The following is a 12,208-nucleotide window of genomic DNA, read 5'->3' as shown; positions in this document are numbered from 1 at the left end:
AAACTGTGCCAAAGTCTTTGAAATAGTGGAGAAAAAGCAAGAAGCACGCCCAGAACAAGCAGAGAACACGCAAGAGGGACAAAGGCTCCAGACAAGCGTAGATGTGTGAGATTTATATTTTTTGGACAGACACGGTAGAGCGGGCGAAATAAATTAAATCGTTTTTTGAATGACGATCGATTTAGTCCACCTTCCTCCTGAAGGAGCAACCCTCAGTAAGACGGCAACGGCCACCAGTGGGCTGGCACAGCACGGTCGAGCAGCCGGAGCACAGCACGACGGTCTGGGCCTGTAGGAGTCGTAGTGAGAATGAGGCTCTGCTCGAAATGGAGGAGTGGGGCGAAGAAAATGAGCAAAGGGGAGTATGGACGTACGTGGGAGAACACGGTGGTGATGTTGAAGCAGCCGGGGCACTTGACATCCATGAAGTAGCTGTTGGGGCTCTGGACCAAGCGCTTGAGCTTGTGCTTGCGGGCCTCAGCCTTGGGGTTGGGGTGAAGGAGATCCTCGCTCTGTTACATCAATACAAAGGCGTCCATTAGTTCAGCGCGGAGGTCCGGAAGCATGATGCGCCTCAAAATTCGAGCTCCATCTTCCCGCAAGCGGGATGACATCTCTTAACCCATCGCCCTTCTATGCACACAGCCGCAAGGAGGACTGCCACAGGCCAATCTAACACCCAAATCCATAAATCGAGGGAGAGAACCGTACCATGGTGCTGTCGTGGATGGAGGCTGGGGGAAGGAGAAGGAGAAAGAAGGCAAACAAAGCTGTCGACCATTTTTGTCCACCACCGTCGGCAGTAATAAGCCGGCACAATAATCAAAAATGATTGTATTTCCTTGTATTTCCTTTGTCCGAAAAAGGTTTTTGCCTTGTGCCAGCTCGACCAAGCGCGAGGCGATTGTTACAATCACACGACCACCGAGCAGTGGTTGATGATGGTCCTGGGCGTCTAGCACTTGGAGATGTCGCGTCCGAACAGCAACTCCTTCATCCAGTCCATGGCCACCATGAACTTGTTGCGCCAGCTCACCTGTGTATTTGCCACCATTTTGAGATCGCTTTCCTCGTCAACAACCACTCACTCCAAGTTTGTGACCAAGCACACGTACCTGCTTGGCGAGGTAAGCCGAGCGCCAGGCAAACCAAGTGGTGAACCCCCCAAAGCTGAACCCGCCAGGGAGTTCCAGCACTGCCGATAGAGGAGATGACCATGAGCAGGCTTCCAATACCGCGTCACTGCGCATCGCGTGGACAGGGCCAGTACCCGATTCCCTTGCGCCGATATACGCCAGTGAGCCCAGAGGCTTGTAGTGAAACTGCTCCACCTCTTGTCCGCGCGCCAAGGCGTTCAAGGCCTGGCCGAGGTACTTGCCCTCCTGCGATGCAACCTGAGCCGTGGCCTGGAGGCAAGAGCGACAGATCGGGTGAGCGGGGGTACATGTGTACTTTGCGTATGGAGGAGCGTGGGCGGTACCGGCAGCTCGACTAGGTTCTTGTCGACTTCGGTGAGCAGGGCCTTGAACTCTTCTCTGTCGAGGACCTGGTTCTTGTCCAAATCCACCGTTTCGAACAGTTCCTGCATCTTGGCAGCGTAGATGAGAAGCTGCGGGTATTCGTCCTTGTTCTTGACCACCAGCGCACTCAGCTCGTCGAAACTGACCACTCCGTCCTACACCGGCGTTAGTATTGTAAAACGAGACCACGTCACTGAGCGAGTAGTGGTCTATTACCTTGTTTTCATCGGCTTGATCGAAGAGATCCACGAACTTGGACAGAAGCCTCCTCTGTTCGACAGTGCCGCAATCGCCTTTCCAACGACCACGACACACACCACCGCACACACGCGCATGTTCCGTAAGCAAACATCTTCTAAGAAGGAATAAAGCACGAGGCGCACGCGTTACCGATGGCGTAGACGTTGGTGGTGCCCAGCACGCGGAGGTGGCTGTCGGTCACAATCGCGCGACGGTTGGTCTGCTCCTTGATGGTGGAGCAGAACTTCTTGACCAGCGGACGAGGCCCAATTCCTGATTGAATGTCGGAGGAATGCGGGCGTCAGGCTCCCCATTCCGGGCATCAACCCAAGCACCACGTAAAAACAGCGGGCCATGCAACGTGCCGGTAGCCCAGACGCACATGCCGTAGGGAAGCGTCTCGGTCTTGTTGGTCTGCTTGTCGTTGTACGATAGGGTCTTTTCGTCCACGGAGAGGACCCTGTGTGCAGTTTTGTGGTGGTACGTTTGGCTCGGCCTTATGAGGTGCACCAACCAATCGATCAATCAAGGCAAACAGCAGACGCACCGGCAAAGCGGCTTGACGTTGATGTCATCTCGACCGAATCTCTTCTCGGCATCTGATATCGCGGGTGTGAGGATTGGCGCGCGTTCGAGCTGTTAGGACAAGCAGCGCCGCAGGGGGGGGGAGGCTTACAGTCAGAGATCTTGGCATCGTAGGTGTTGAGGATATGGGCCGCGCTCTGGATGATGGTGATGCGGACGTGCTGCGTGAGCGACCTCGGGAACCACTTCTCCAAATCCTCCACCAGCAAATCTACAACCAAGCAATCCCCGATCCAATGCCGGGGCACATATGTGAGCATGATGCAAACAACATGGAAACTACTCCAGTGAGACTACTACAGCAGTACCGTGGAGCTCGGCCGCGAACTCCACTCCGGTGGGTCCTCCGCCGACCACGACGAAGTGCAGGAGACGCTTGATCTCTTCCTGTACGCGCGATTAACAAGAATTCAAGTTAATGCCCGCGTCCGTCCCTCTAGACCATTGGGTGCGTGCCGAGAATCATGTACCTCTGGCTGGCCGGGCAGGCCGGCGACCTCAAAGTTCTGCGTAATCTGCTGCCTGATCCGGCGGGCGTCTGTTTGCGGCAAACACGAGTGAACGGAGCGGTGAGCACGCAAATGACAACGAATGGGTTCGTTGGCGTCTTTGCTGCTGGGAAAGGACGGGTCAGGTGCCACGCACCATTCAGCTCCTTGAGGAAGTGGCAGTACTTCTCCACGCCGGGCGTGCCAAAGGTGGTGTTGTCGCAGCCCACCGCCACGATCAGCTGATCGTACTCAAGATCGAACGAGCGGACCGCGCCGTCACCACTCACGTCTGCGTTTCGAAAAGGCGACGGGTGTGAGTCGTGCGGTGTGCGCGGCACCACCGTGTGGGTTAGGAGGGGGGCGGGTGGGTGGTGGAGTGGCATTACCGTTGCAGGTGATGCTGTTGCTCTGGTGGTTGATGGCCGTGCACTCGGCATTGAGGAACTGCACGTCCGAGGCGCCGGCCCTCTTGAAGGTGCGTCGGATCGACTCAACAACACTAGTGTTACGCAGAGAAGAGGGCACTCGACCCAGCATTAGAGCGACATCGCGAGCTTGCGTGTGCGTGTGGTGCCGTGAACGGTGGTGCATGTGCGTTGGTGCCCACGAATGCGCAGAGTTTGCTTAGCAGTACCTCCTCGAGTCAAGCGTGCCAACGGTGACGGAGGGAAGGAGCGGGGTGAACAGGAAGTAGTTGCGTGGCGACACGACCACAACCTAGGTAGCGTGGACCACGCCCGCGCCCGCGTTAGCTTTGGGTGACGCGGACGGGGGCATAGCATAGCAGAAGAAGATAGTACCTCGTAGGCTTCGTTGTCGAGCTCCCGCAGCACACCGACGGCCGCCCAGCCCGAGCCGAGGATGACGACCCTCTTCTTGGTGCGCATGGGCTTGTCGGCGCCTCCCTGTTGTTCACGCTGGACCGCCCTATCGACCGGCGGGTCTGCCCAGACCGAGGCCGAGTTGCTAAGGTCAGTGGCAGCGAAGAAGTGCCACAGCGTAGGGGGGCAGGGGAGTACTCTGCGAGACGATGGAGGGCGGGGCCTTGGCGTTGGGAGTGGTCTTCTCTTCGGCACGCACGGCACTCACTACACCGGGCGGTCAGGCCATCAGCACATATCGCACCGCATTGAGCGATTGAGAGGCAGGGCGCTGGTACCGAAGGGCGTGCGGGAGAGGAGGGAGTCGTTTTCGTCGTCTTGCAGGCCCTCCAGCGCAACCGCGCCGAGCGCGCCTGCCGCGACCACCAGCCCAGCCACCGTTCCCACCCCGCGCCAACCACCCCTCCCGCCTGGACACACCAGTCATGTCAGGTCAGCCAAGCCCAGGAAACCCAACCGCCCCAGCACGGCCACTCAAGGGGGGGGGGCGTGAACCTGCGCTGCTGGTGGCAAGAGCTCTACGCTGCTGCACCCAACCGCCACCGCCACAGAAGAGCCTGCTGCCCGCAGTAGTAGCAGCACGACCGCGAGCAGCACAACCAGGCGCGACGAGGCTTCTTGTACAGGCTGCCCTCATTTTTTCTTCTTCTTAAGCAACACCACTTGTTCTGTTTCGTTCTTTGGTCGTCACCAGCTTCAGTGCCCGTCAGCCCAAAGGCTCCAGGTCCCTCGGTATTGGCTGCACCATTTCCTTTTGATTTTCACTTCGCTTAGAACGAGGAAAAGCGAAAGAAACAAAAAAGACGAGGAATGCAGTCGATGAAGTCAATGGCATTTGATTTGCTGCAGGGGGGCAACTTGGATTAGTGATATTATGTACTACGGCCCAACGTTCTTGGGCCATTCGTGGTCCAGCTAGGAAGAGGAAGTGGAAGGTGTGGCGGCTGCCGAATCGGCGGCAGTCGCGGCAACGGCTGAGTAGATGGCGTCGCCAGCCACGCCAACAAGCGCCTCAGACTCGTTGTACTTCTTGGATTCCTTCTTCGCGGCAGTCGTAGCCGACTGGCCGGCAAGCGCACCTGCAAGCATCCAACCAACATTCATCCAAGATGTATGAGTTGGAGCAGAAGTTGAGCCACAAGACAAGATTATGAGGGATACCCTCAGGCTTGGGCAAGAGACTGGACATCTTCTTCGTTGGTGTTGCTGTAAAGTAAAGGTGATGGTGCTTAGAAGCGTCAACCCTTTTCTGCCCCCAAATTCATTTCACAGAGCCCGCTGTGGGCCAACGTAGCGGTGTTGTGTTGTGGTGTGTCGTCTACACTGCAGCACCGCGTTCATGAAGGTAGGCATGTATTGCTGTTGTTGTTGCTGATTTTGAAGAGTGGCGGTGGTGGGCCGAAGCTTTAGCCCATGAAAATGTCCTTGGCCACGGAGAAGGCCTTGGCGATCGTCTGCTCGGAGATGGGCCCGCCGCTGCCGCCACTGGCCTCCGCCGCCGTGTCTCGCATCGCCACCCGGTCGGCGATGGCCTTGGGGTCGCTTTCCAACACGATCCTTTGTGATATGAGCCACCCACGAACGTTAGCAGCACAGCCCTGGGCACCACACAACTCTGCATTCATGAATGACGCACCCGCCGTCCACCAGTTCATCGACAACCAGGTAGAGGTAGTCCAGATTCTCGGCGAGCGTCCGCCTGTCGACTTGGTTCCATGTGGACTCGTCCGCCCTGCTTGGTCCACAAACAAAACCGAGGGTGAGTGAGCGCTAACAAACGCGGGGAGAGGAAGGCCGCGGCCTCCGACGTACCTGAGAAGGAAGCTGATGGCCTCGGTGAGGGTGGAGAGTACGCTCTCCAGGAGCAGCTCGTTCTCGTCCGAGTCGCCGACCACGTAGAAGGCTACGTCGCCCGAGTTCTTGTAGACGATCACGTTGTTATCCAGCGCGATGATTTGGGCTATGCGGGGCACGGTGGCGACCACACAGGCAACACCAGCACGAACAATGAGTCAATCGCTGCACTCGCTTCGCGCTCGCTCGTCGCCAGCCTTCTTGTGGAGCTGGTGCAGAGGAGATAGTGCGTACCGTGGGGCTGCGCCTTTTTGTGGAGCTGCTTCTCGAAGGCCAGCTGCTTGTCGAGGGGACCCCAGTCGTCGGTGAAGTACCGCGCACACAGCCGTCCGCCTTCTTGGTCAAGCACCAAGATCGCCTTCACGCAGTACAGAGCCTTGGCACACATAATCAAAGTGCGCAAGCAAAATGGATGGATTAAAAGGTGAACAATGGCAGGGTGACAAAAAGCGAAGATGAAAAGCGAAGGCAAAGAACGAAAGAGATGAAAAGATCGGACACATGTGAATCTGATGATGAGAGATGAGAGTTCCATCCTTCGCTTGCTTGCGGAAGGAGATGGATTGGGTGGGGGGGGGGGGCGAAGAGAACAAACTGAATCAAAAGAAAGCGGATCGATCGAGATGATTGATGGAGGCAGATTGGCGCAATAAGACATTGAGAGAACTATAACCCAGTGTGGCCTTACCATAGTGAGGTTGATCTGCTCTCTCCTCGTGCTTCCGCTCGTGTGCGGATTTAAGATCTGATTCTTGCCACGTCGGCAAACAAAATTCAGAATAAAGCCACAAACAAGAAGAGACACAGCAAGCATGGTGGTGATCCGCGTTGGTTCGATCAAATAAACAAAAGTGGGGAAGAAGAAGAGAGGACATCAATACATTGCATTGTCAGCTATCCCGTGTGTCCATCTCTGTTCTTCTTTATCTTGACGGTCGGACCCAGCGCTTAGTTGGTCTTCTTCTTCTGGACGGAGTGGGCGCCAGTGTTGTAGATGACACCCTTGTACTGGCCAGTGAGCTTCTTGGCCAGCAGGATGAAGAGCTCGAAGGTGATCACGATCACGAACTCGGGCTTCAGCAGGGCGGTCTTGGGCACACGACCGGTCATGATGTCGGCCCACCTGGATGTGGCCACGTGAAGAAGAACGTCACAGTGAGTTCACTCCTTGCCATCAAACAGAACGAAAGCGAAAAGAGTGTTGATTCAAAGTGCAGCCTCAGAAAGTTGTAGTTGTTGTTTGGTGTGAGCTCATTCAAGCCGTCGTATTGCAGTTAAATTTGAGCATCGTTGGCAGTGGAAGGTGCAAAAAGAGAAGAGAGAGGGCGGGCATACCTGGCGAGGAACTTGTCGCCCTTCCGGCGGACGGCAGCGGTGGCGGCATCGATGAGGACGGGGAAACGGTAGAGGAACTGGCAGATGTTCATCGACCAGGTGAAGTCATTGCCGAAACGCTCCATCCAGCGCTCGTGGTAGATCTGCATGGCCTCGGCGGAGAAGTTGCCGGCGGCGATGGCCTCAAGCATGAACTCGGCGGCAATCTTGCCTCCCTCCATGGCGTGGTGAATGCCCTCACCGGTGAGGGGATCGATCATGCCAGCAGCGTCACCGACGATGAGGAGGTGGTCGCCCGACGAGGTGGGCACACCACCAAGACGGAGGGAACCAGCCTGATGAAGGAAAAGAGGAGGAAAGCAGTTAGCATCAACAACAGATGGATAGGAGAGGCGATGGGGAGAAAGAGTCGCATGTGACGCCGCCACGCACCCTCATCCTCTCAATCTTGAACTTGTTGCCGAGGGCCTTGCTCACGTTGGGGTCCTCCTTGATCAGATACTCGTGCCAGTAGGCCAAATCGTCGTTGGTCACAAGCGGGTTGCCGGGAATAAGGTAGCAGCAGTAGTTCAGCTCATCGTTGGGGTGCTTGAACAGCGCGGCGTAGCCGGGAAGAAGTCTGCCAAAGTTGCCGCAAAAACGCTGGGTCAGGGCGCGTTGTGATTTGAAAGAACGCGTTTCTTGAATGAAACGTACCCAGTGTTGTAGAAGACGACACCATCAGCCTTGAGGTTGTGAGTACCACCCTCAACGAAGGCCCTGCTGCAGGCACCGTTGGGGGCACCCTTGACAACGCCGAGCTGCATGGCTGTATGCGTAGCGGGATGAGATGTTTGCAGCAGCGAAATAACAACAAAAGGCGGATTGAGAATCGGTGGCTGGGCCACATACCGAGCTTGGAAGTGGCACCGTCGGCGCACACGAGCGTGCGAGCCTGGTAGGTAGTCACCTGCAAAATGGAAGAAGCAATGAGCCGACGTCGGGTTCAGGGTCGGCAGGAATGGAGTTGAGTTGAGTTGGCCGGGGGCACGTACGCCATCCTCAAGGATAACGGTCCACAGACCCTTCTCCTTGTCGAACTTGGCGTCGGCGACGGGGGAGTTCTCCTTCAGGTCGGCACCAACCTCCTGGCACCTGCGAGCAATCGCCTCATCGAGAAGCAACCTAGGAAATGAAATTGATTGGCATACGCGTTGGGAATGAGTTTTGAATTCGTAGATCGCGAACTCAGCACGGGGAGGAGTCGTGAGCACCTCTTGATGGCAATGGCGGCGGGGATCTCACCGAGCTGCTCGTGCGAGCGACCAATGTACGAAATGCCTCCGGGGCTGACAAGACCGCCAGAATCGGCCTGCATGAGTCGGCGATTAATTTAATTTTCATCATCTGGGTGAGGTGGTGGTCGTGCGAAGCTTCTACGCACCACTTTAGCCTTGTTCTCCTTGATGAGCTTTTCGTACAGGCCCATGTCCATGAGGATCTCGATGGCAGTCTTGCACACGGCATCACCGCAGTACTTGTCGCGAGGGAACTGCTTCTTCTCAAGAACGAGAGGCTGTTTCGGCCATCACCATCAACAACAACATAACAATAAAACCACGGCGTGGATGTCAGGCAAAACTGAGAACGCGGCATAAGAACGAAGACGAAGACGAAAAGGCACCTTGATTCCGCCCTTGGCGAGGTAGTAGGCCATGGTGGCACCGGAGGGACCGGCGCCTACGATAGCAACGTCATAGAACTCCTTCTCCTTGTTCTGAATCATTAAAGGGGTTAATAGAGATAATTTTGAATCGATTATCTCAGGTGTAGTGAAATGATACCTTGTCGTTGTACTTGCCCTTGGGGATGGAGCGCTTGACGGGCTTCGACGAGAACAGCACGCTCTTGGCGACGAAGTAGAGCACAACGCCGGCGACGAGCGAGATGATAGGATGAGCAAACACGAAATCGAGCACCATTCTTGCAGAATTAATCAAGCAGCGTAGTCAACTGCTCAGCGAGGTGCGGGTCTTCCTCTCGCGAGATCGAACGTTGCTTGCAGCGGCCGGGCGAAGGAGAGACAAAAGAGCTAATAATCTCGGCGGCGTAAAAAGCAATACTCCGGAGATGGGGCGAGCCGCCACCCCAGACAGCCAAAGCGAACAGGCCAGACAACCAAGACCTGCGACTTTGCCTGGTTCGCGCCAAAAACTCTTTTCTTGTTGGTCGTCCGTGTCCGCTGAATACACCAATCGCCGCGTCCTATTTTTGTTCATTTTTATACTGCTGGGACCAACAACATGGCCACGGCAGGTGGTGACTCGCCGTAGTGTTCTTCTTTGTTTTGTTTATTTCTGACCCAACGCAAACAGGCCTGGCGACGACGTGAGAGAAGGCAATCTAGGCCCACGCGTTGCCCACGCCAAGGCCGACCTCTGGCTCTTGCGTGAGACCCATGAGGTCGAGTACCGACTGCACCTTCTTGGCCGAGGCCGAAGTGGCAGTCTTGTCGACCGCGGCCGCTGCTTTGCCCTTGCCCTTCTTGTTGGTGGACTGCTGCTGCTGACCACCGCTCTTCGGGGTATCGGAGGCCTTGATGACCTCGAGCAGTCCGCTGTTGCCGGTGACGAGCTGCACATGCTCTTCGAGCTTCCGCTCGATCTCGCCCTTCTCTTCCTCGACCGGTTCCATCTCCGGTTCCCTCTTCGGCGCACTCTTCTTGCCGGCCGTCGCCCTCATCTCCCGGCTTCGCTCGTCAAACTTGTTGGCCGGCTTCTTCTTGTTGTTGGTGGTGGTGGTGGCGGCGGCGCTGGCGGCATTCGCCCGAGCGGTGGGCGCTTCTCGCTTCTTCGGGTCGTTCGTCGTCTTGTTCTTTTCCGTCTCGCTCCTGCCCTTCTTTGCCTGAGGCTGAGTCGGTTTGCTGGCGTCGACTTTTTCATCACGCGCGCTTCTCTTCTTGCTTGATTGCTCCGCCATCTTGACGGCCGCCTTGGCCTGGGCCGCCGGCTCCGGCTTTTCGTTTTGCGGCTCGGTACGGGTCTTCTTCTGCGTCCTCCCCTTGAGGCTCTCCTCCTTCTCGCTCTCCTCTCGCGTTCGCTTCCCGGCCGCCTTCGGTGGTGCGGCCTTCTCCTGGGCTTCCCCTACCTTCTTCGGCGCTGGCGGGGCCTCCAGTCGCTTACCCTTGGCCTTGGCGCCTCGCTCCGCTCCGTTGGCCTGTTCGCCGTCCTCCGCGTGCGGCGCTTCTTCTTCGCCCTTCCCCCCACCGGCATCCTTCTTGCCGTGCTGGGCTGCCCACCTCGCAGCCCAGGCCTTGCGCTTACGCACGAGCTCGGTCGAGATCTGCTTGCCGTCAAGGATCTTCAAATTGGGCAGCATGGTCAAGATCTGTCAACAGAGCAATGGTGTAAGAGCCACGAACACTTAAAAAGGGGGCAGAAAGAGAGGGAGAGAGATGTGAGAGGAAGAGGACAGCGTACGCTGTCTCGGTAGACGCTTTCTTCGGCCAGGGGGTTGCCGGCGAGGGTCAAGCTCTTCAACTTGGGCAGCTTGGCCAGCTTCTCGACATCGCTGTAGGTCACCACGGAGTCAGTTTTTGTGGACCGACGGCACTCGAGCCGAGTGCGCAGCTGGAAGGTGAGAAAGTACGCGCGCACCTCCACTCCTTGATGAGATTCTTGCCCAAGTCCAGGATCTTGATGTGCGGGTTGAGGTGGATCGTGTCGGGTATGCTCAAGATCTTGTTTCCATTCAAGCGCAGCTCCTGTGTTTGTGCGAAATCGTCACCGGTGGCCCAGTACAGTAGTGAGTGGTTGGCCGTGATGCAAGAAGGGGTGGTTGCGAAAGGGGTGGACCTGACCTGAAGTTCGAAGTTCTTCTCGAACGACGGAACGACTCGGATGTAGTTGTTCGACAGCGCCAGCTTCTTCAGCTTGCTCAGTGTGTTGAGGCCCTTCACCTCGGTGATGGCGTTATCGGACAGAACTGTACGGGGCGACCCCCAACGCACTCACGATCAGCAACGTCTGGCGTCAATGCACAAGCCACAAACAGTGGGCACAGGGGCATTACCCAGGGTGTTGAGCTCGCGAAGACAGCCCAGGCCTTCCATCTCAGAAATCTTGTTCTTGTTGAGCATGAGCGCTGCAGCACGTGCATCAGCCAGACAAACATCAGAAGGAGCACATGGGTGTTGCGCGTGGTGGTGTAGGTACCTTTGAGCTGAGTGAAAGTCGACAGACCATCGATGCGCTCGATCTGGTTATCGCTCGCACTGAGGACTGATTGAGGAATGAAATTAAATCAGCAAATTTGGATCACGTTGAAATGCGGATAAAGAATGAAGGAGGGAAACCGTTGAGCTTGGTCATCATCTGGAGGCCAACGATGCTAGTAAGCTTGTTCGAAGAGAGATTGAGCCAGGTGATTTCCTTCAAGAAGTTGATGCCATACACCTTCGACAGCTGATTCTGGCTCAAATCGAGGCGCTTGAGCTCTACGCAGCACGAGATGTCATCCATTTCCTTAATCTCCTTCTTGCTGAGATCCAATTTCTCCACCGTTCGGACATCTTGGCCCGCAATGCCGCCAATGTAGGCCGGCGTCAGTTTCATTGCTGCAGGCAGAAGTTGAATGAACGTTGGATGTTGCGAGTGTAGTGCGTTGGCAAATCGATCAATTTGCAGAAGTAAAACAGAACTTGAATTCCCGCTTTTTTCTTTTTGTCAATTTTGAAATATGAAATCAAAATAAACAGAACGTGAGAAAACGACGTCGAGCGAGCGGTGGTGTCGCGAGATGATCTACCATTCAGTCTACGGCGGAATAGTGGCCGCGTGGACGTGGGGCGGAGGTGGACTGAATGTGGCCTCGTTTCTCATGTTTGCCGGTTCCCTTATCTGGCATCTAGTCATCATTTCGCGCCATCGACGAGCACTGAAGGAAATCAGAACATCTCTGCCACCCATCCGCACCGAATGGGTAGAAATGACCGAGAGCAGGAGCGACGACAGCCTTCTAGTTTCGTCCCAGTTCGTGTCGTCTCTGCCTGGCGAGGTCGACGATGAAGCAAATCACTCCCAGCCCGCCACCAGGCCTGGTTTGCCGCACCGGCGCCTGCCCTGGGTGCTGCTCCACCTCAGCTTCGGCCTATTCATGGCCAGTCTGTGCTTCTGGCCCTGGGTCTACGTGGCATTCGACCTGATGGACTTCTACCTCGGCCTGGTCGTGCTGTGGGCCATCGTGGCCGTCGCGTGGGTCATCGCCTCCGGACCCTCGCTCTTTCACGTGCTGCTCGACGTCTACGCGGGCACCGACGACGTCG

The 12,208-nt window shown here is 56.4% G+C and overlaps 5 protein-coding genes across 5 annotated transcripts; all 5 read right to left on the bottom strand.

Annotated features, from left to right (window-relative positions):
* Positions 1 to 181: 181 nt before the first annotated feature.
* On the bottom strand, positions 182 to 566 carry ACA1_309510 (ribosomal protein s27, putative; the record flags this gene model as incomplete). Its single annotated transcript, XM_004334475.1, is given in 3 exon segments — positions 182 to 289; positions 375 to 512; positions 528 to 566. The coding sequence occupies 3 exon segments, from the start codon at positions 564 to 566 to the stop codon at positions 182 to 184; spliced, it is 285 nt and encodes a 94-aa protein (XP_004334523.1).
* Positions 567 to 955: 389 nt separating this feature from the next.
* On the bottom strand, positions 956 to 4,125 carry ACA1_309500 (pyridine nucleotidedisulfide oxidoreductase domain containing protein; the record flags this gene model as incomplete). The annotated part of the gene is made up of 17 exons (XM_004334474.1): positions 956 to 1,036; positions 1,116 to 1,195; positions 1,271 to 1,406; positions 1,481 to 1,675; positions 1,737 to 1,813; positions 1,911 to 2,033; positions 2,096 to 2,220; positions 2,308 to 2,359; positions 2,437 to 2,556; positions 2,654 to 2,732; positions 2,816 to 2,883; positions 2,991 to 3,125; positions 3,223 to 3,335; positions 3,471 to 3,553; positions 3,637 to 3,779; positions 3,856 to 3,924; positions 3,996 to 4,125. Coding segments are annotated over 17 exons (1,809 nt in total), but the record flags the coding sequence as incomplete, so codon positions are not given.
* Positions 4,126 to 5,123: 998 nt separating this feature from the next.
* ACA1_309490 (clathrin adaptor complex small chain subfamily protein) lies at positions 5,124 to 6,262 on the bottom strand (the record flags this gene model as incomplete). The annotated part of the gene is made up of 5 exons (XM_004334473.1): positions 5,124 to 5,274; positions 5,354 to 5,449; positions 5,530 to 5,677; positions 5,806 to 5,947; positions 6,239 to 6,262. The coding sequence occupies 5 exons, from the start codon at positions 6,260 to 6,262 to the stop codon at positions 5,124 to 5,126; spliced, it is 561 nt and encodes a 186-aa protein (XP_004334521.1).
* Positions 6,263 to 6,519: 257 nt separating this feature from the next.
* On the bottom strand, positions 6,520 to 8,867 carry ACA1_309480 (CMF receptor CMFR1, putative; the record flags this gene model as incomplete). Its single annotated transcript, XM_004334472.1, has 10 exons — positions 6,520 to 6,694; positions 6,907 to 7,241; positions 7,339 to 7,525; positions 7,603 to 7,714; positions 7,798 to 7,855; positions 7,941 to 8,040; positions 8,160 to 8,257; positions 8,330 to 8,461; positions 8,570 to 8,662; positions 8,730 to 8,867. The coding sequence occupies 10 exons, from the start codon at positions 8,865 to 8,867 to the stop codon at positions 6,520 to 6,522; spliced, it is 1,428 nt and encodes a 475-aa protein (XP_004334520.1).
* Positions 8,868 to 9,288: 421 nt separating this feature from the next.
* ACA1_309470 (leucine rich repeat domain containing protein) lies at positions 9,289 to 11,498 on the bottom strand (the record flags this gene model as incomplete). The annotated part of the gene is made up of 6 exons (XM_004334471.1): positions 9,289 to 10,272; positions 10,365 to 10,455; positions 10,542 to 10,869; positions 10,957 to 11,028; positions 11,100 to 11,165; positions 11,240 to 11,498. 6 exons carry the CDS (start codon positions 11,496 to 11,498, stop codon positions 9,289 to 9,291), a joined length of 1,800 nt encoding a protein of 599 aa, XP_004334519.1.
* Positions 11,499 to 12,208: the final 710 nt, after the last annotated feature.

Source organism: Acanthamoeba castellanii, assembly GCF_000313135.1.
Source record: "Acanthamoeba castellanii str. Neff unplaced genomic scaffold scf7180000083762, whole genome shotgun sequence".
In the NCBI taxonomy this organism is placed as follows: domain Eukaryota; phylum Discosea; order Longamoebia; family Acanthamoebidae; genus Acanthamoeba; species Acanthamoeba castellanii.
Note: the sequence above shows the minus strand (reverse complement) of the source record. Positions and strands in the feature narration are given on the sequence as shown.